At 35.7% G+C, this 23,319-nt stretch overlaps 2 protein-coding genes across 2 annotated transcripts; both read left to right on the top strand.

Moving 5' to 3' along the window:
- Nucleotides 1-12,162: 12,162 nt before the first annotated feature.
- LOC132047484 (leucine-rich repeat receptor-like serine/threonine-protein kinase BAM1) lies at nt 12,163-13,667 on the top strand. Its single transcript, XM_059438524.1, has 2 exons — nt 12,163-12,997; nt 13,591-13,667. Exons 1-2 carry the CDS (start codon nt 12,163-12,165, stop codon nt 13,665-13,667), a joined length of 912 nt encoding a protein of 303 aa, XP_059294507.1.
- A 342-nt stretch (nt 13,668-14,009) lies between these two features.
- LOC132047483 (receptor kinase-like protein Xa21) lies at nt 14,010-18,341 on the top strand. Its single transcript, XM_059438523.1, has 5 exons — nt 14,010-14,032; nt 14,259-14,314; nt 15,629-15,844; nt 15,928-17,907; nt 17,995-18,341. The coding sequence occupies exons 1-5, from the start codon at nt 14,010-14,012 to the stop codon at nt 18,339-18,341; spliced, it is 2,622 nt and encodes an 873-aa protein (XP_059294506.1).
- Nucleotides 18,342-23,319: the final 4,978 nt, after the last annotated feature.

Genomic DNA, 23,319 nt, shown 5'->3' with positions numbered 1-23,319 from the left:
TAGAATAGACGCAATGCTAACTCATCCATTAACTAAGGGTCTCAGGCCCATTGACTTTAAACATCATGTAACTAATATGGGTGTGTTAGAGTCTTTTGATTCTTTAAGTTAGTAAGAATTTGTAATATTCTATTATTGTGAACTTTTATTAGATGAAATAAAATGTGCATTACTTTGATATTTTATGTTATAATTATCTTCATTATTGTTCACATTATTGATTAATCACATCATAGTATCTTGACATGGAAATTTGTTTGCCCAAGAGGTAATCCAGATGTGCAATGACTTGCAACATTAGTTTCGCTATATTTTGGATGCATTTCGATAATACATATCTTGAGATGAAATTTGATTCGTCCAAGAGGGCATCCATGTCTGGTGTATGATGCAATTCAGTAATACAATATCTTGAGATGAAACTGGTTCGCTCAAGAGGTGCATCATTAATATGCTGTTATGACATATGAAGGACCGATAAGGTAATAGTGCATGAGTACATTTTCTTGTAAACACACACACACACAGAGATATATATCACACGTGACACTATTGCTTACTACACTGCTAGAGCATGATCTTGTTGGCTTAATTGAAAATATTGTCATTATAGCAGGTCTTGTATTCTAAAGAACACATAGACCACCATAGTCCAATATTTCAGATTGACACTGCAAAGGTCGATTAAAGTTTATGGATTGTTTTTTAAAAATGTGGCCACAAATATTTTCCTTCATCAACTCGGAAAAATCTCTTTTCAAGAAAGTCAAAGGTTTTGTTATCGAAAATGAAGTTTTTGCCAATGTCGCCCAAATGGGAGAATGTTGGAAAAATGGACTTACATTATTTAAAGTATTTTATTTATATTTTAACGGGCAATTTGCAGGATTTCCCTTCACCGGGGGTGGTCTTAATTTTTGCCCCTCAAATCAGAGGTCTTTAATTTTTGCCCTTAGCTAAAAGCCCCTTGGTTCCGGGTTTGAATCCCTGCTCAGTCAAAAATTAAAAAAAATTCGTAAGTTGGGATTCACAGGGCATAAGTTGGGTTTCAAACTCTGCTTTAAGGCAAAAAAAAAATGCTGGAATTTTGCAAACCTCTGGCTTAAGGCCTAACTTTGGGCAAAAGTTAGGCCTTAAGACAGAGGTTTTCCTTGAGGACTAATTTTGGGTAAAAGTTTTCCTTAAGGCATAAGTTGGACCCCAACTTATGCCTTGCGAATCCCAACTTATGCCTTGCCATTTTTTTTTTTGACTGAGCCTGGGTTCGAACTCAGGACATCTGGGTGTTAAGCGAAGGACAAATATTAAAGACCACCAATTTGTGGGGAAAAAAATTAAAGACCACCCCAAAAGAAGGGCAATCCATGAAAAAAAAAAAAAAAAAAAACTATTTTAACTATTTCGGATTGTATGATGGTCCATAAATGTGAGCCAAATTATAGCGTGATAATTGGTATTGGGTCGTGCACTTTATGTGCTGGGTGAGTCTAGTGAGGTGGTAAGTGTAGGAGTAACCCAATAAGGCTCGTAATGTGAGGGCTCATTAAGGTTCCCAATTTATATCTAGGTTCCTCTCTGACCCCGTATAATGCTTTTATCTTCTCTATGATGATATCCAGAGGTGAATCTAGGATTTCTGGAACATGGGTTCACCAAAAAAAAAAAAAAAAAAAAAAAAAAAAAAAGGAAAAAATGTATTATGTAGGGCTCGATCCCTAGACCTCTAGGTAAATAATACAAACCTTCAACCAAGTGCACGATTTAGCTTTTTGTAACATGTGTTCCAGCAGATAGTATTATACTAATTTTAGAAAATATATACATAAAATACCTAGTTTTGTGGAGAGACTGTGTTCATGTGCTCCATTTTTTATACCGAAAATCACCCCTGATGATATCAAGTGAGTGTCAGATTAGTGTATGGTAGCGGCCCCATTGATGCCACCAGAGGCGAATGGAGCACTATAACTTGGGGTTCAATTGAACCCGAACTTTCAATGCGGGGTATAAATTTATGTGTAAAAATTTACTAAAATTACAATAATAGTAAATATGAATCCATAACTTTAGAAACATAATGGTTTAGTGCTAAAAATTTAAGAAGTTGAACCCCTAGAATTTAAATCCTAGATCCGTCTCTGGACGCCACCTTCTTGAGGAAGGGCAACAGCGAGGAAGGCCTAGTCTGTTGTGGCTCAAACATGTACGTCGTTCGATCCTACTAATCTTTATATATTTTGTGTCCTATTATCATGTCCGATCTTGAATTTATCATGTTAAATATCTTACACCTATATAGCATCACCTATAAACTTTTTCCTATTTGGTTAAGACGATGATTTACTTGAGTTACAAATTTAATTTCATAATTAGATTTTATGAAAAATTCGAATCCGATATCTAATTGGTTATGGGGGCCATAGCTAGTCCTTTTATGGACTTAATACGACATGGTGCACAGTAAGACCTAGCAATTACGTTGCACGTTTGAGAGACAAGTTTAAATTAAAAAACGTGTACTAGCAGTTGCTTAGTATGTTTGGGAAAATATTTTATAACTTTCTCATGTGTGACTATATAAAGTGTCTTATTCTGCCACTAAAAAATATACGATTTCTGGAGAGAAGTACTTGACCATACAAGTATTATAAAGTTCATGAATTATTCGAGTAAAACAACAAAAGACCATAAAACTGGGGCTTTAACTAGCTTTATTCATGCTTTCAAGGGGCATTTCGGTTTATGTTTAATGTATCTCGAAATTACTAGTTGTCTAGATTATAGTTAAGTCGTTCTTGAACGGGCAATTCACAGAATTGCCCTTCTTTTGGGGTGGTCTTTAAATTCTGCCCCTCATATTTGAAATCTTTTTAAATTTTGCCCATTTAAAACCCATGTGTTCAGGTAAGAACCACACACAATCAAAATTTTTAAAAAAATTCGCAAGACGAGTTTAAAATTCGCTATGCCCCCACCGCATACACTTGTGAAGGAATTACCAAAGTTATGCCGGACGAGCATACTTATGCCTTATGGGCAAACTTGGCATAAGTATCTTGGTCCGCATAACTTTGATAATTCCTTCACAAGTTTTTATGCCGGGTCCCGCATAAAAGTTTGCCCATTAAAAATATGCCCCCACGGCAGACTTTGCCTTGAATATATATATAAAAATATATATATATATATATATATATATATATATATTTTTTTTAACTTTTCAAGGTAAACCTTTAGTAATGCCTTAACTAAAAGTGTGTCCATAAAACATAACTAAAAGTATGCCCCATAAGGCGTAAGTTTTCCTTAAGGCATAACTAAAAGTTTGCCTTATAAGGCAAAGTTTAAATTTTGTTATGCCCCCTCCGGCAGACTTTTAGTTATGTTTAACTAACAGTCTGCCGGAGGGGGCAGACTTTTAGTTATGTTTAATTATAAGTCTGCCGGAGGGGGCAGACTTTTAGTTATGTTTAAGTAAAAGTCTGCGGAGCGGGGACTTTGCCTTTATATATATATATATATATATTTTTTTTTACTTTTCAAGGTAAACTTTTAGTTATGCCTTAACTAAAAAGTATCCAAAGACATAACTAAAAGTATGCCCATAGGCGAAACTTTCCTTAAGGCATAACTTAAACTTTGCCTTATAAGGCAAAGTCTATGCCTTAAAGGAAAAGTTCTTGCCTTATGGGGCATAATTTTGTTATGCCTTAACTAAAATTCTCGCCCATAAGGCATAACTAAACTATGTCTTAGGAAAAATTCTGCACGATGGGGCGGGACTTTTAGTTATGCCGGATCCGGCATAACTTTAGCTTTTCCTTAAAGATTGTATGCCGGATCCGGCATTCACTCCCCTAGTCCTGCCTTGTGAAATTATTTTTTTATTTTATGCTTGAGTGGGGGTTCGAACCCAGAACTTCATGTATTCGCCCACCTTTCCAAGCGAAGGGCACAACTTAAAGACCGCAAATATGAGGGGCAAAATTAAAGACCACAAATTTGAGGGGCAAAATTTAAAGACCAACCCAAAAGAAGGGCAATCCGCGCAAAAAAAATGGTCTTGAACTGCTTCCACATTTATAGTATGTTGTTTTCCATCACACAAGACATTCAGCATGGGAGCTTCAGTGATTTAGTCCTCTTGCTGCACATTGAACACTCTTACCATGAAAATGACTGCATCAAAACAGGATTCCTTTATATCTTGATAAATTGACTATAAGCCTGTTTGGATGGGCTTATGGTTTTTGACTTATAAGTCAAAAGTCATAAGTTAGGAATTCTAGCTTATGACTTTTGATTTATTTTTGTTATTTTGACTTAGAAATAAGTGCTTAAAAATATTTTTTTATTTTACCCAAACACTACAAAAATGCTTAAAAGAACCTAAAATAGTTCTATATTGTAAATTCATACAATGATAATCTTATTTACTTCTATGTGTTGAAGGTGTCTTGTTGATCCACCACACTTTTTTTCTTCTTTTTCAAACTCTTTGGTACAGCACCATGATTACAAACAGGGGCGATTTTATGTACTAATTTTGGGTCACGCACATATGTTCTTTCCGTAAAACTAGATATTTTATGTATATATATTTTAAAATTGGTATAATATTAACAGTTAGAATATATGTTACAAGAAGGCTAAATGGTGCACTTGGTTGAAGGTTGAGTTATTTATCTAAAGGACTAAGGATCAATTCTCACTTAATACATTTTTTTTTAGTGGTGAACCCATATTTTAGAAATTCTAGATTCGTCTCTGATTACAAAAATGAGATATATAACAAGTGTACTAATCCTTAATCCTCAATTAAATTTACTATGAGGTAGGTTGTCTTGTGATTGCCATTAAGTGCATTGTTCTTCATCTTGAAGGAAAGACATTGAGAAGTAAATTTAAGGTCTCGTTGGGACATGAGTCTTCCTTCTTCTCTTTTTTTTTTTTTTTTTCAAAAAATAATTGGTTATACATTGGACTGATTTTTTTTTTTCTCTGATGATGAGAGTCCAATTTGATAAAGTGGTTTTGACCAATTTTTCTAAGTGAAAAGTGTGACTTGGAGGCACAAAACAATCATCAAAACTGTGACTTGGAGCTTTCCTTGGAATAGTTGGATAACGGTCAATACTGATGGACGTTTTTTGAAAGAGAGTGGGAAGGCGGACATTGGTGGAATATCTAGGGACAACAATGGGAATTTTTTGTTTGCTTTTGCTGCACCAGTTCATTGTAGAGATCACAACATGACAGAAGCTTTGGCTGCTAGGTACTGTTGATTGGTGCAGAGATAGTGGATACCAACACATCATCATTGAGATGGACTCTCTTCTTATTGTAGATATGATGAAGAGCAAGACCACTCAAAATCTTAACTTGAAGACCATTGTAGAGGATACTGTAGAATTGACTAACAATACTGCTATCACTTTCTTACATTGCTACAGAGAAGCCAACAAAGTGGCTGATTGTCTTTGCTAAATTAGCCACAACTTTGAGTGAGCAGAATCTCTACAGCAACTATGATCAGATGCCTTCTGGTGCTAAAAAAAACCTTTTGTATTAGATAGAAGGCAGATTCCTAACATTAGGATCAAATATGATAAGACCAACTTTTTTGTTAGCTAAATGCTTAGCCTTAGATTAAGGACAAAGTGTAGCATAATATATAAACATCTCTCTGTTGTGTTTTTGAGATTGCACTGCAATCTGTGATGTATACATGGGGTATTGGTCTAGTCCCCCCATACTTCTGTATTTCTTACATGAATAAATATATCATCACCAGGAACTCAAAAAAAAAAAAGAAAAAAAAGTGAAGTTTTTTTACTTACAATTTCAACTTCAAATGCCCTTTTTCGACATTTTAATTTCTCAAATATCCCCTTTTTTATGTCCAAAGGCCAACTTAGTGGGGGCTTTTAATTAAAGGTGACAGAAAGGTTTAAAAATTGAGTTGGGGTAACTCTAGTTTTTTTAATTGAGTAGGGGTGATAAACTTTGGATTAGTGATTAAGGAATTTTGACTTGCCCCAAAGTTATATTTTTAACACTTTGACCCCAAGCTTTATTTTTTACACTTTGCCTTCAAGCTTTATTTTTAACACTTTAACCCAACTCACATAAATCATAAAATACCCCCCGCCCCCCATGCCCCCATGCCCCCCGCCCCCACCCCACCCCTCCCCCTGCCCTTGCCCCCACCCCCACCCCCCACAAAAAAAAATATTTTTAAAAAAAGGATTTTGAAAAGTTTTTTTTTTGTTTTTTTGTACCACGCACCCCGCCTCCCCACCACCCCCCCCCCCCCCCCAAAAAAAAATTAATTTTATTTTAAAAAAAAGTTTTGAAAAGATTTTGTTTTTGGTTTTTTGCACCACCCCAACCCATCCACCCCTCCCCCCGCCCTTGCCCCCCACCCCCACGCCCCACAAAAAAAATATTTTTTTAAAAAAGATTTTGAAAAGTTTTTTTTGTTTGTTTTTCTATCACCCACTCCTCCCCCCCGCCCCACCACCACCCACCCTCCAAAAAAAAATTAATTTTATTTTTAAAAAAAAAAGTTTTGAAAGGTTTTTGTTTTTGATTTTTTGCACCACGCCCTCCCCCTGCCCTTTCCCGCCACCCCCACCCCCCACGAAAAAAAAATATTTCTTTAAAAAAGAGTTTGAAAAGTTTTTTTTGTTTGTTTTTTGTACGCCCCCCCCCCCTCCCGCCCACCACCCCCACCCTCCCAAAAAATTAATATTATTTCAAAAAAAGTTTTGAAAAGTTTTTTATTTTAGTTTTTTGCACCTCCCCCACCCCATCCACCCTTCCCCCGCCCTTTCCCCCCACCCCCAAACCCCACAAAAAAAATGTTTTTTTAAAAAAGACTTTGAAAAGTTTTTTTTGTTTGTTTTTTGTACCACCCACCCCCCCGCCCTCCCAAAAAAATTAATTTTATTTTAAAAAAAAAGTTTTGAAAAGTTTTTGGTTTTGGTTTTTTGCACCACCCCCACCCCATCCACCCTCCCCCGCCCTTTCTCCCCAACCCCTACCCCCAAACACCACAAAAAAAATGTTTTTTTAAAAAAGATTTTGAAAAGTTTTTTTTTTTTTTTTTTTTGCACCACCCCCTACCATCCCAAAAAAAATTAATTTTATTTAAAAAAAAAAATTTGAAAAGTTTTTGTTTTTGATTTTTTGCACCACCCCCACCCCATCCACCAAACCCCCCCCCCCCCCCCCGGAAAAAAAAAAAAAAAAATCTTGAAAAGTAATTTTTTTCTTTGGTTTCTTACTCCACTCACCCACCCAAAAAAATAATTTTGTTTTTTAAAAAAAAATTGAAAATTTTTTATTTTTTGTTTTTTGCATCACCCACCCCCCAAAAAAAAATTCTTGAAAAGAAGTTTTGAATTAGAGAGAGAGATATCTCCTCCATATGTTGATCCTAGCAAACCCGGAAGAAGGCGGACAAAGAGGAAGTGTGGCATCGGGGAATCATTGCGAACGAGGAAAAATAAATGCTCCTTATGTAAAACAGCTGGCACAAAAATAGTTATTTTTTGGAACTTTATGACATTTTAATATTGTTCTTTTTTAGAATGATAATTTATGTTCTTGGTGTTTGTGAACTTGGTTTAGATGATATGTTGATCGTGTTCAAATCACAAATGTGTGTATTCTTGTTAATAAATTGCTGAACAGTTTTCAACAAGTAATGAATCTGTTGCAACAGCTCTGTAACTTGTTGGGTTTTATCCAACAAGTAACAAGACTTGTTGCAGCAACTAGTATCTTGTTGGAACAGGTATCTCACTTGCTGCAACAGATACTACAGTTGTTGCAACAGATACTACACTTGCTGCAACAGATATTACAGTTGTTGCAACAGATACTACTTGATTCACCCATATTTAGTGATCAACAAAGGGAATCAATGATATTTAGTGATAAACAAAGGAAATCAATGATATATAGTGATCAATGTATAATACTTAATCAATTTGATGTATTTTGAGTCAGGAAAGATGATTTACTGAGTCAGTATGCACTAAATCGAGTGGTCATTAGAGTGCATTGATGTGAACTACTTGATTCACCCATATTTATTGATAAACAAAGGAAATTAACAATATTTAATGATCAATGTATAATACTTAATCAATTTGATGTATTTTGAGTCAGGAAAGATGATCTACTTAGTCAGTATGCACTAAATCGAGTGATCATTAGAGTAAATTGATGTGAACTACTTGATTCACCCATATTTAGTGATATACAAAGAAAATCAACGATATTTAGTGATCAATGTATAATACTTAATCAATTTGATGTATTTTGAGTCAAGAGAGATGATCTACTAAGTCAGTATGCACTAAATCGAGTGATCATTAGAGTGATTTGGTGCGAACTACTTGATTCACCCATATTTAGTGTTAAACAAAGAAAATAAATGGTATTTAGCGATGAATATATATGTCTACTAACATCCTTAATGGATTAGATAGTAATTTCATGGATTAGATGGGCAATTCTAAGTGTATTCTTCCTAAATCGAGTGATCATTAGAGTGATTTGATGTGAAGTACTTAATTCGACCGTATTTAGTGATAAAAAAATGAATTCAATGTTATTCAGTATAGACAAAGGAATTCAATGTGATCAATATCGTGAATATGTTGCAATAATGGAGGAGTTGTTGCAACATATGAGATACCTGCGGCAACATATGAGTAAGTTGTTGCAACATATGAGATACCTATTTGCAACATGTGAGTAAGTTGTTGCAACAACTACGCAACTTGCTTAAACATCTGATCCATCTGTTGAAACAAATTAGTAACTTGTTGCAACTTCTTCAACAAATGTATGATCTGTTGCAACAATTAACTCATCTGTTGCGACATATTTTTTAGTTTTTGCAATAATTTAAGCAATTGTTTGATTTTTTCCAACAAGGTGAGTAATTTGTTGTAACAACTAAGCAACTTGTTTAAAAAGATTAGTAACTTGTTGAAACAGATTAGTAACTTGTTGAAATAAATTAGTAACTTGTTGCAACTTCTTCAACAACTGTATGCATCTGTTGCAATAATTAGTAAGCAAAATAAATAAGTTCATAAACAAAAATTGTTCAATAGACACCTTGGCTCCAAATACCACAACTTAAGTAATAATTTGTTCAAAGAATCGTTTACGGGGTGTGTGCATTTCTTTGATCTACTCCACCTCCTTCGTTTCCATCATTAGTTTCTTCATCTTCTAGTTCTTCTTTACTTTCTTCATTTGTATCTCTCGCTTCTTGGCTCGTTCTTCATCTCTTTCGAGGATTGATTGTTAATTTGGTGTCAATTTGACTATATCTTTCCCAACATTTGCCGATTCATAAATAGGTTGTCTACTTGTTGCAACAAGTGTAGAACTTGTTGCACTACACTTGTTGCAACAACTACAAATCTGTTGGATATCTTCTACAAACAGAACCAAATAACCGAAGCTATGTCCAACAGATTTGTAGTTGTTACAACAGATTGTCTACTTGTTGCAACAAGTGTATAACTTGTGGCAACAACTACAAATCTGTAGGATATCTTCTACAAACAGAACCAAATAACTGAAGCAATGTCCAACAGATTTGTAGTTGTTGCAACAGATTATCTACTTGTTACAACAAGTGTAGAGCTTGTTGCAACAACTACAAATTTTTTGGATATCTTCTACAAACAGAAGCAAATAACTGAAGCTATGTCCAATAGATTAGTGAGTCGTTGCAACAGATTGTCTACTTGTTGCAACAACTACAAATCTGTTGGTTATCTTCTACAAACAGAACCAGATAAATACCAGGATAAGAACAAAAAACTATATGTTGGATATATTCTCCTAAACCCTGAACCATACCAGGACAACAACAGAAAAACCATCTATTTCACTACAAACACACAACAACAACCTGGATTTTATCCAAACTTTTTCTAAACCCAAAAAAAAATAAAAAAAAAAAATCAAAACTTCCTCAAGATTTTTTTTTGGAGTGTGTGGGGTGTGCAAAAAACCAAAAATAAAAACTTTTCAAAACCTTTTTTTTTTTAAAAATAATTTTTTTTGGGGTGGGTGGGGAAGTAAGAAACTAAAAAAAATAATTTAAAAACTTCTTTTAAATTTTTTTTATTTTTTTGGGTTGGGGAGAGGGGGGGGGGTGGTGCAAAAAAACAAAAACAAAAACTTTGCAAAACTTCTTTTTTTAAAACATTTTTTTTGGGAGGGTGGTGGGTGCAAAAAAACAAAAAGAAAAACTTTTCTAACTTTAAAAAAAATAATATTTTTTTGGGGGGGGGGGGGGGGGGAGGGGTGAGGGGTGGGATGAGGCTGGGGGCCGTTAAAAAAAAACTTTAAAAAATATTGAGGGGGGGGGGGGGGGGGGGGGGGAGTGAAAAAACAAATAAAGAAAATCAAAACTTAAAAAAAAAAAAAATCATTTGGGGGGGGGGGGTGCCAAAGTGAAAAAGCAAATAAAAAAATTTAAAACTTTTTTTTTTTAAAAAAAATTTGGGTTGGGGGCGGAGGAGGGGTGGGAGCGGGGGCTAGTGAAAAAGTAAATAAAAAAATTTACAACTTTCTTTTTTTAAAAAAATTGGTGTTGTTGGGGGGGGGGGGGGCGGAGGAGGGGTGGGAGTAGGGGGCTGGTGAAAAAGCAAATAAAAAAATTTACAACTTTTTTTTTTAAAAAAAAATTGGTGTTGGGGGTGGGGGGAGGGGGGGGGGAGGAGGGGTGGTAGCAATAAAACTTTTTAAAAAAAAAAAAAATATTTGGGAGTGGGGGGGGAGGGGTGAGGAGAAAGGGGGCTAGTGAGTTTTTTGAGATTAAGTTGAGATCTTTTTGTATTTTATAAACGATTAAGAAGTTTTAAAAATATAATTCAATCCTATTTAACTTAATTATATTTTTAAGACAAGTTTGACTTTAGCTGGTCAAACTTGCTACCATTTCTAATTAGTAGACTTATTTATCACCATAAGTTAAATCTTCCAACTTAGTGAATAACCCACGGGAGATTTCAGTTTGCAGCTTATTGAAAGATAATATTTTCTATAGAGGTTTGCTTTTTCTAGTGTCAGAGAGATTCCCATCGACAAACTATAGAGGTATGTTAATTTAGACGTTCTAGTCCTTTTGGCATTTCACCAAAAAAATGTTCTTCAAGAGAGATCCAGAAACTTCAAGCTTATCGATCAAGCTAACCAAATGATCTCGGGATTGGATCTTTTTAGTCTGTAATTATCAGCCAACCAAGGTGGTTTTTCTTGAAAGATCTAATTAATTTTTCGTTGACCCTCTAACTTCTCAACTGTAATGTACCAGCAAGAGCACTTGAAGACATGTATAAATATAAAAGGAATTTCCAAATGGTCTCATAAGCTTGATGGCAATATTGATGTCAATGTGTTTGAATCTCGTGGTTTATAGGCATCACATTTTGTGGAAATTAGAGGGTCACAGTCGATGCAGGAAGAAAGCCATTTAAGTTGATAAATGTTGTAGTCCCTAATACCTTCAAGTCTTTGAAATCTTCACAAGATGAAGTAAAGATAATTTCTTGATCAAGAGTCACTTTACAAGTTATATTATTTCATTAGCAAAGGTTCCTTCTCTATAATTAGCTAATTTTAGTTCAATAATTATGGGTTCAAGGTCGTCCTATTAGCTACTTAGCTATCAACTTATTGACTTAACCAGTTCAACTACTTAAAAATTATATAAGGATGCATTAACAAGACTGGCCTATAACAACTTGTTTCCAAAAATAATAAGCACGTCATTAGTCAAAACAGCTACTATGATTAAGTTATTAGAGCCAACATGGCTGCAATGGTGAAGATGCTTTTTCATGTGTTAGCATTTAGTTCCAGATCTTCTACATTTGTCAACCTGTTTTTTTTTTCTACATGAAGCTTCCATAACGAACTATCATTATGTTCTTAATTAGTTTCAATAATATAGAAATGTTAGCATTATCTTCTCATGAATGATAAATTTAATCAGCTCCAACCAACAAACCATTTCCTTTCAAGGACTCAAGGATATCATCAATGGAGAAAACATCTTCGTCCTCCTTTCCTCTATTAACAATATTTTTGTTACTAATATTTCTTCACATTATAGCCGCCATGAATATAAGCACCGATCAATCTTCTCTTCTAGCCTTGAAAGCCCGCATCACTTCAGATCCTAATCGCATTCTTTCCACAAACTGGTCATCTTCAACTTCAGTTTGTAACTGGATTGGGATCACTTGTGGCTCTCGTCACCGACGAATTACTGCACTGAATATTTCAGGTATGGGACTTATTGGTACCCTCCCGCCACAAATTGGCAACCTCTCTTTTCTTGTTTCACTTGATTTAAACAGCAACAATCTCTACGGTGAACTTCCGCCAGAATTTTCTCGTTTACGAAAATTGAGAGTCATTGATCTTAGTGTCAACCGATTCTTCGGATATATTCCTTCATTTTGGGGTAATTTTAAAGACCTTCGAAAGCTGTCTATTGAAACAAATGATTTCAAAGGGTTCATCCCCAATTCTATCTCAAACTTGAAGAATCTTAGATTCTTGAGTATGAAGTTCAACCATTTGGAAGGAAATATTCCTATAGAAATAGCAACTCTTCAGGGATTGAAAGTTCTATCCTTGGGGTACAATTCACTCAATGGGTCCAATGTGCTTGCATTCTTAAACATCTCATCATTGGAGAATTTGGATCTGGAAAATGCTGGTTTAACTGGTGCTCTTCCATCTGATTTGTGTCGTCGCCTTCCAAGATTGCAAAAGCTTAACCTTAACTTAAACTTGTTAAATGGAGAGATACCAAGAAGCATAGTTGAATGCTCGGAACTTCAACTCCTGTTGTTGATGCAAAATAACTTGGTTGGAACAATTCCAAGAGAACTAGGCAACTTACAGCTGCTGCAAAATTTGGATCTTGGAAAAAACAGGTTAGAAGGTACGTGTTACATTTTTCTCGGACTTGAACTTTCCTTGTATTAATAGATTTTGACTTGTATATGTACAGAGTCACCAAATGGTATCTGCAAACATTCATCACATTCGTAATGCAAGGATCAGACAATCTGAATTTAAGCTACAATGCTTGGCGCACCTAAAATTAAGAATCTTACAGCATATATATATATCTATATATATATATATATATATATACTATTTGATGGGTAAAAAACCCCTCAACTATTGGAAATAGAGCAATTATACCCTCAAATTTGATTCTTTTGTCTAAAAAAATGCTCTTACCGTTAGTGTATTGGCTAATTTTTACCTCTCAAAACTAACAGATGCCACCCTTATTTCTCACTTAACAATAGCTCATGAGTGTCCAAGGTAAGGGGTAAGTATCTTAGAAAAGCTTATCATACCCTGAATGTTGTTTAGGCTCGTATCCTTTTGATGTGCCCTTACTCATTTCATTCATACAACTTTCCTTGAGTCTTGAAACCATCTGGACAGCGTTTGGCAATATCATCACCTTCTGTTCATTTACCTAAGTATTTGATTCCTGACATTTTCTTTAAATTTTCCCAGTTGATAGCTGTGCTGCATTTCATACAAAAGGTTTAAATTACATCACACGGATAGATCCTATCTACCAGAAAGAGTGAGCTTACAACAACAAACAACTTATTACGCATTCAACTTCTACACATGAAGTTCGCCTACCTAACAGTCCCTTGTCAAATTTTGATCTAATGGAAGGCACTTGTCTCTTATCTAAGAGTAAGGGTCCTCTTGCACCATTAGGGAGATCATGCTCTGATAAATATATGTTGTTATCTTGAGATTTTAATGCCATTGTAGCCAGCCAATCTGCAAGTTTATTAGCTTCCTTATAGAAGCGAGTTAACTTGACAGTAGCATGTTTGAGCAAATCTGATGCCTCCTCAATAATCCTATTGAATCTGAAGCTACTTGTCTTCTTGTCCTTAAGAATCTCAATGATTACCATGGAGTCCAATGCAATATTGAGGTTGTTGTGTCCATTTGTATACACCAGTTTACTCCATACCAGGTTGCCCTAGCTTCTGCTATATTGTGGCTAGAATATTGAGTTGGTATGGTGAAAGCCATGATCAATTGTCTATTCTCACCTCTGAGCCCCTCCAAGTCCTGCCTTGTCTTTTCATTGGTTTTGTTCAAATTTCCTTCCATCTGTATTGAGCTTGAGAATTCCTGGTTCTGGTTTGTTCCAACAGACCACCAATATTCGGGCACAAGTTGCATTTTTACCAAGTTATCTTTCCATGGGAAGGTGAGCCTACATCCTGGTAAGCTCTTTTGAGTGGCTGTTTGTACTGTCCGTTCCACCTGCTGCTCCACTTTATACCTACTAATTTTTTTCTGATTTCCATAACTGTAAACACAAGTTTACTTCCAAACAACCCAACAAATCATGATAGAAGTGATATTTAATATAAGCTTTATGCGTATTATGTCTTGGATTCCTGACTAGAGGTCTTAACTCATTCGTGGCTCCACTTTGGCCTCATCCTTTCTTTCTTTTTCACTGGGTTAGCACATATAAGCAAACTATTAGTCCATTCCCTAATCAAAATGTGACTCTAACCCACTCTAACAACCCCCAACCGCTCACGCCTAGGCCCAACTAGAGCGTGGAGCAGGAGCCCAAACGAGAATGGACCTGGCGCTGATACCATGTAAAGATATGACACCTAGGCCTAACTCAACCCCAAAAGGTAGCTCAAAAGGGGAGGATTGCCCAAGTCCATATAAGCAAACCACCAGTCCATTCCCCATGCAATGTGGGACTCTAACCCACTCTTACAAAACTCATAAGCTATGCAAGACTTCAAAAATATTAACAAATACATTTCTAAACTCGTTTCAATATAACTAAAATAATAATGCTTTAATTCACCATCTTCCATGATAATTCAACCACCGCCACTAACTCTGAAATTGCCTCGGGAGCACCAATCAATGTTCAATTAAACAGTGCCTTCTGAGGGTAAATTGCAGGTGACGTGGGTGATCTTCAGTTGTGGCTTAGCATTTCTATCATCTGAACAAGTTGTCTCTGGGGAGTGGCTATGTTGATATGTTTATATTGCTTGTGAACAATCTTCATGACAAATCAGATGTACCATCTTATAAATGGAGGTTTTTTCCTATGAGTATTTTATGCTACACCTAACTTTCCATAATTTCCATATTATGACCAGAGGTAGGGCCTGAAGTAACAGTTTGTGCATGGGATTATTGGTTTTAGAGAACCACCATCTTAGCATTTCTTGTCTGATTACATATAGTGTGATATGTAATGGTTAGGAAACTGAGTTTTGTCGAAGTTAACGTTAACGAGAATAAAGTGTAAAATGGTCTGCAAAAAAAAACTTGTAGTTGGCCAATGATCGAAAACATTTAGTATTCCGTTTGATATTTAAAACAAACTTTAGGGTAATGGTTTTCACTTATGTTGCTTCAGCTAATGCCAACTACCAATAGATTATATATGGTTGGTTTGTTTTTATATGAGTATAGTATGGAAGTTAAACTCTTGTTAAAATATGAACTCTTATGATATTACTAATTGGTACTTTGACAGGCACAATACCTAACGAGATTGGTCATCTTCATAACTTGTTGTGTTTAGCCATGGAAAGCAATAATCTAACAGGCTCAATCCCAATTACCATATCCAACATTTCATCACTTGCGAATTTATATATGAGTGATAACAAGCTTCAAGGACCTTTACCAAAAGAGGTTGGAAATTTAACTATGCTTATCTGGCTTAATCTTCGAAATAACAACTTGGCAGGTATGCAAAAATATATTTGCTGAACGAATTTTGAAATTCCAAATTTCTAGATACTTCTATTGATCCTAATCATTATTTTGCAGGTATAATTCCAGATGAAATCGGTAACCTTCAGGAGTTGTTGCACCTTCAATTGGATCAGAATAACTTTAGCGGTTCGATCCCTATTGGTATCTTTAATATGTCAGGGCTTGTATCACTTTCACTTTCACAAAACCACATTTCAGGTAGTCTTTCTTCCATTATAGAGCATTTGCCACCCTATCTTGAACAAATTCATCTACTTGACAATAACATTGATGGTGTTTTACCAAGTTCCATCTCAAACTTGTCAATGCTTACCATACTCGCCCTTGGTGGAAATGAACTTAGGGGTTCAATTCCCGAATCTCTAGGAAAGTTAGAATTTCTAGAAGTTCTCAACTTGTATGGCAACTCCTTCACAAGTGATTTGAGCTTTATCACTCCTATGGCCAATTGGAAAAACTTAAGAGAATTGATATTGTCTTTCAATCCCCTAAATGCAATGCTTCCTAAATCCATCGGCAATATTTCTTCTCTTCAAATATTTTCAGCAGAAGGTTGTAACCTCATGGGTCATGTTCCAACTGAAATTGGAAATCTCATAAAATTATCTTATTTGAAGCTGGAAGACAATAACTTGACTGGCATTATCCCGACGACAATAAGCTCGTTGAAAAACCTTCAACAGTTTTTACTTGGTGCAAACAGAATTAGTGGTCCTTTCCCAAATGGATTGTGTGAGCTATCCCAATTGGGTTTGTTAAACCTTTCACAAAATCATCTGTGGGGAAGTATTCCTAGTTGCTTGGGGGATGTGACTTCCCTAAGAGAGGTTTATCTTGATTCCAATAACTTCACTGCTAGCGTACCTTCAAGTATAGGGAACCTTAAAGACATCTTGAAGCTGAATTTGTCTACAAATTTCTTCAATGGTTCTCTACCACTAGAAGTTGGAAACCTCAAAGCTGTAATACTTCTGGATCTTTCGTGGAACCAAATCTCAGGCAGCATTCCAATTACATTGGGAGGTCTACATAAATTGATTCAACTATCTTTGGCTCACAACAGAATTGAAGGATCTATTCCTCAGACATTCCGGGAACTCATAAATTTGGAAGCATTGGATCTTTCCTATAACAATATGTCCGGTGTGATTTCAAAGTCATTAGAGGCACTTAAGCAACTACATTCCTTTAATGTCTCATTCAACAGGTTACACGGGGAAATTCCAAATGGAGGTCCTTTTGTTAATCTGTCTTACCAGTCGTTCCTATCGAATGAAGGATTGTGTGGTAACCCTCAAAAGCATGTCCCAGCTTGTCGTTCTAATTCAAAGAGCCGTTCTATTTCAAAGAAAAGAAGGTTGATATGGATTGCCTTTTCAGTTATCTCTGTAATAGGGCTTATTTCAGGAATAGTTTTTGCATTGATGAGACGTCAGGGTAAAATAGTCAAAGCTGAAGATGCGTGGTCACCTGGGGTAGCACCACAAAGAATTTCTTACTATGAACTTCAAAGAGCAACTCAGAGTTTTGATGGAAATAACTTGCTAGGTAGTGGAAGTTTTGGTTCTGTTTACAAAGGAACATTAGCTGATGGGATCGTAATAGCTGTTAAAGTTTTCAACATGCAGATGGAAGGTACATTTCTAACCTTTGATAGAGAATGTGAAATCTTGCGCAATCTACGTCATAGAAATCTCATCAAAATTATTGGCAGCTGCTGTAACTTGGATTTTAAAGCATTGATACTTGAGTACATGCCAAATAAGAGCTTAGACAAGTTTCTATATTCTCAAGATTATTGTTTAAATATAATGCAAAGATTGAATATCATGGTTGATGTTGCATCTGCTCTAGAATATCTCCATCATGGTTACTCTGTACCGATTATTCACTGTGATTTGAAGCCTAGCAATGTGTTACTTGACAACGACATGGTGGGGCACCTAACCGACTTTGGCATTGCTAAACTTTTAACGAAGGAAGAATCTATTGCTCATACTACAACTTTTGCCACAATTGGTTACATTGCTCCAGGTGAATTCCTTATTTAAATTGTAATAAAGTTATGGATTGACGAGTCCTAGGTCTATTGGCTGACATATTTTAATTTTCCTTTTCTAGAGTATGGTTTGGAAGGCCTTGTATCCAGAAGGTCAGATGTTTATAGTTATGGTATCATGCTGTTGGAAACTTTTACCAAAAAGAAACCTAATGATGAAATGTTCACTGGAGATACGAATTTGAGAAGCTGTGTGCATAATTTACTTCCTAATGAGTTGGATCAAATCATAGATGCTGACTTACTAACACTAGATGAACAAAATTTAAGTCAAAAGCTGCAATGTATTTCATCCATCATGGAGTTAGCTGTGAATTGCACATCTAATACTGCAGTTGAAAGGATGAACATGACTAATGTTGTAGCTGCACTGGAAAAGATCAAAGAGAAGCTTTCTTCCTGTTATTAGATGACCTAATGACCTGACATTAGGTAATTTAATTTTCATATCCATTTTTGAAAGAAAAAAAAGTTATAAAGTTCAGTGGCACTTAACCATCACTAGTTGTTCCTCGGATGTTATTGCAGGATTTCGTTGCTATTGGAAATTGGAGGGATAGAAGCGCATTTACTTCGTACTTAATTAAGTAATAGTACATTTTTGGGGAATATTGTTATATAATGCTACTGAAAGCTTGTGTACGCGTTTCTTTTATTGAAGATCCAAGTTTGTTTTAAGAGTTAAAACTTAATCTCCATATTTTTGTATAACTAAAGTATTTTTCCTTTTTCCTTTTTCTCGTTCTTTACCAATCTAATATACTCTTCCATGGCATGTTATACTTTCTTGTGTAACAACAAGATCATTTTTATTTGTCTAATTTCCTAAGCATCCCTCCATCATTTACTAAAAATAGATATCGATGTATGCTGTTTAAATAATATTATGAATCAATTAGTATCTATGCATATATGATTCTTTTCACTATTTATTTAGTTCTTTTTTATTACTGATTGATCAAACTAAATGAAGTCATGAGTTTACCTTGCTATAGACTTTAAGATAAAGGAGATCTGAGTACAACAACATAATCATTAGTCGCCATTTATAACTGTATGGTCTACAAGAAACTATCTAGGTAGAAAATTTAAGAGCTTGAATTTAAAGAAAATAGAAAAACGGAAGAAGTATGGAGTGTTAGGATTTCATCGCGATTGATATCTAGTGTTGTTTGTTTCGAATACACTCTTAGTTTCCTTGAATCAAGCAACTAAATCGTCACACTGATCTTTTGTTAAGATGCGTGTTTCGTACAATGTATTGCTACTTTAAGGATCAAAATACAGTGCTTTTTTTAAGCGAAGTGTTTCTCATCCGGTCTAAGTAACTGGTCATCCACAAGTGACACTGTTGAATTGTGCTCTAGTGAAATAAATTGTGAAATATTTTGTATTTCAATCAGCACGACACCATAGCTATTGATATCAACTTTTGCATAAATGAATCATTGAGGACTATACTTTTTTCAGGAATTAGTGGTACTAAAAATCTTTTAGATTAATAAATATAATCTTATATAAATATGGTAAAGCATGGCATCAAAAGCACTTTGGATAAAAGTTGAGACCATAATTACTTGATGTCATTTATTCTGTGGTACCCAGTCTCCTATATTTTGAGCAATGAATTAATTCAGTGACATTTCAATAGTTTTGCTATGCCAAAGTTGCTAACATGTCCTCCACATGTCATCTCACAAGTTAAATTGGGGACTCATGTAAACTATGAGTCCACTAAATAGTATAGAGAATCAGGTTCTCTATCTGTTTCCTCAGATAAAAGACAGCAAGTAAATTTGTATAAGATGTTTGCGTGAAAAACTCCTTGCTCCGGGGATTAAAAACCATGATCCCTTTGGAGTAGGATTTCAACTTCACTAATCGAGCAACTTCAGATTACAACTCTTGCAACATAGGAATTAAACTCTTAATCCCTCACCCCTTATAATAACTCTGTTGTAAGACCTATACAATAACTCTATTGCAAAGCTACAAATCTTGACTAACTCTAGCCAAGAAAAACCAAATAACAAAAGTTAAAATCTGTCCTACAAAAACACTTCTTGAAAGTAGAGTAGGACTACAATTAAAGGACAAAAAGACCAAGATTCAACAAACCTAAGGACTCAAGACATCTTCAGTTTCAAAATCTGGTCCTTGAATTTGTAGCAGATTTGTTCTTGACAAGACTTAGAGAGCAGTAGCAGCTAGCACTTGAGAAAAATACTTTTTTTTTTCCAGATTTGCAAGCGTTAGGTTTAGCACTGTAACATGTTGTTTATATATTGAGGAGCATGTGAGGATCATGTGAAAATGGACAGGGACATCTCAGCCTTTTGTTTGGCCTCTAGCAAACTGCAGCTGTGCTGCTGCGGTTCTGCCAATGATGTAGTACCGCATGTTTACAGCTGTAGAGTTGATTGTACGACATGCAATGGACCTGATCGAGCACCTGGTCTCTATCTGGTTCCTCGATAGTTTGGACAAATAGCATATCTTATCAATTTCCCCCTTTTTGATGATGAGAAACCCAGAATTGATGTTCCCCCTAAGAACCAGATTCCCACTTGTTCCCCCTGTGGATCAGGCCTATCTTTCAAGCAAACAATATGTTAGCAGCAATAACATCATTGTTTTGGGAGATCAGCATATCAATTTCCCTTATTTTTTCCCCTTTTTGGCATCATTGAAATGAGTAGCCAAGCAGTATAAGCAAAAAGAAATTCAGGCATTAACTCATGGCCACTTGGACAACGCATCATAAGCAGAAAACAGGAATAACAATGTAAAGCAAGCATTACATAACCCAGAGTAATTGCCAAGAAATGATTAATCATATTAAAGCAATAGTCTTAATAGCACAAAAAATATGATAATTAAACGACCAAAAGTACCTATGTCAGTAACAGACAAGGACCAAAAGAGCAGAGCAGATAAAGATTTTTAGAGGCTGAGGAATATGGGGATTGAAGACACGATAGGAAGAGGACTAAAGAGCTAGATCCTTGAGTAGTCAATCAACCCTTTCACTAGCATTTCTGTTATATCCCCTATTTTGTACGTCGGAATATTTTAAGTTAGTTGCGACAAGTTAAAGACAAGGCCATTTTCTGACTTTGTTTTAAGGCACGAGTTGATTATGATTTCATTGGATGGAGATATTAAGGGAAATTTGGGGTTAAAATTGAAATTATGGAAACTAGTATCTCATGAAATATGGGGCCAAAAGTGAATTTCTAGAAACTTAATATTTCATGGAATTAAGGCCATATGGCCGTGTGGCATTTTGTGGGCCATAGGCCACATATGATAATTATATATGTAGAGAAGATAACTAATTAAGTCATCTTCATCATTTCTCATTCCTTAGAAATTTCAAGAAAGTTGGAGAAAAATAACCAAGGCCATTCGGCCATGTTAAAAACCGAGAGAGAGAGAGAGAGTGATCCAAGAGATATTGATCATGAAAAATTGTTTTCTTCTAGTTTTCATACTAATTAAAGGGTCTTCTACACCATGGAGTAATTGTTGGGACATGCAAAACATTCTTTCTTGCAAATCACAAGCTAGCCGAGAGATGAAGTGGGATGAAGAAGGTGAGGTTCAATCTCTATTTTCATATGTTATGCATGATTTGTGTACGTTGTAGTGTGTAGAATCGAATGGAAGTCATGAAAAATATGTGTGTTGGTGTGGCCGTATGGGCCGTTTTGGTATAACAAGGAATGGATCGATTTTACTTAGTGTTTTAGTTGTAGTTGTTGTTGTTATGGATTATGTGATGTAGAAAGGAATGAAACTCATGAAAGTTGGTATATTGAGACTTGGCCGTGTGTATGTACCATTATGTAGAAGTGAAGAACTAAATTTATTTAGTATGTTTGGATTGTTGTGTTGTGGATTCTATGATGAAAAATGAAGTTTTAATGATCCAAGTTGAAGTTATAATCGTGTGGGCTGAATTGGACGATAATGTGATATTAATATGGTTTCTTGAATTTATGAAAATGAAGTTGTTAACGAATGGATTGTTGACATAGTTTGTGAATTTAGAAGAAAGAATTGTGTTGGCGATGTTCTTGTTGAATTGGAATGATTTCGGGTAAGGTTGTGCATTGGATTGGCTTGCTTGATCATTGAGCGGATTATTTGAAATGTTCTTGAATCTTAGTTGAATGATCTTGGACGGGTACTTGAACTTGTGGGCGTTGATGTTAATTTGAAAGTATGTAGTTGAATCGAATGTAATGGAATGTCGTCGAATTATACGAAGGGAGTTATTAATGTTAGAATGCATTTGGGATTGATTATTGATATTGCTATTATGTTTGTTCGTATTGTTGATAATGATTTGGCCGAGTTGAATTCTCGGGGTTGATGAACTTATAGGGGAAATGCTGCCTAAATTTCCGTAGATAAAATGATGGTTTGGAATTGGATCCTTCGGTGCTTATGACTAATGGTTGATGCTTAATGACGTTGTTGTAGATTTCGAGAAGGCGAGACGTAAGTTTGGACTGGCTTAGGAAGAGGACAAGGTATGTAAAGCTACTTTTTCTTCCTCTTGGCATGTCTTAGAGTAAATAAGCTATGACACGATTCTCGAGGTAACTCTACTCTGGTGATCCGAGCATGTCCATTATTCTTAGCTCTCTCTTGATATTCGTATTCTTAATGTAGTCGGATTATAGTTCTTATGTCTTTCGTATGACTATATTTTAAAAGTTGCATAGAAGTTTTGTCTTCAAAAGAATTTTGTTCTTAAACGAATCCGAAACTACGAACGTCCGTAACTTTCACAAACGGGCTCGGATCGCTCCGAAACGCTCATAGGAGGTTCCATAATGTATAACATCCCCGACTTTCATAGGCGGGCTCGGATTTGGGTTGACACCTATCCGTGGGCCCGCGAGACTTTCCTTTGTATACTTATGACGACTTTTGGAAAGAACTTAAAACGACTGCCACCCCGACCCCCGAGTATGATCATTTACTTATCTGTTAAATCTGTAATGAGGAATTGCATGTATATATGATTTTGATACGTAACTATGATGGCTAAAGTTCTATTTGATATGTTCCCGAGAAACATTCGGGAGAAGCAGATTTGACTATTGGTTAGCTTTTTAAATGAAGGTTCGTTTTTGATTATTACTGTTGAATTGGTAATGATGATTATGGTGTGTGACTTCTTACTACTCCGCTCGTGCGTATGATTATGACCTCTATTCACCGAGTCCCCGGCATGGACACAGTGCGCGGCTTGGCATATTATTATCCACCGAGTCCCTCATTCGAGGGCCGCGGACACGCCATCCACCGAGTCCCTCATTCGAGGGCCCCGGACACGCGCTATTCACCGAGTCCCCGCAGGGCCGGGACACGCT

This window comes from Lycium ferocissimum, chromosome 2, assembly GCF_029784015.1.
Source record: "Lycium ferocissimum isolate CSIRO_LF1 chromosome 2, AGI_CSIRO_Lferr_CH_V1, whole genome shotgun sequence".
In the NCBI taxonomy this organism is placed as follows: Eukaryota; Viridiplantae; Streptophyta; class Magnoliopsida; order Solanales; family Solanaceae; genus Lycium; species Lycium ferocissimum.
This window is presented reverse-complemented; position numbering and strand designations above follow the sequence as displayed.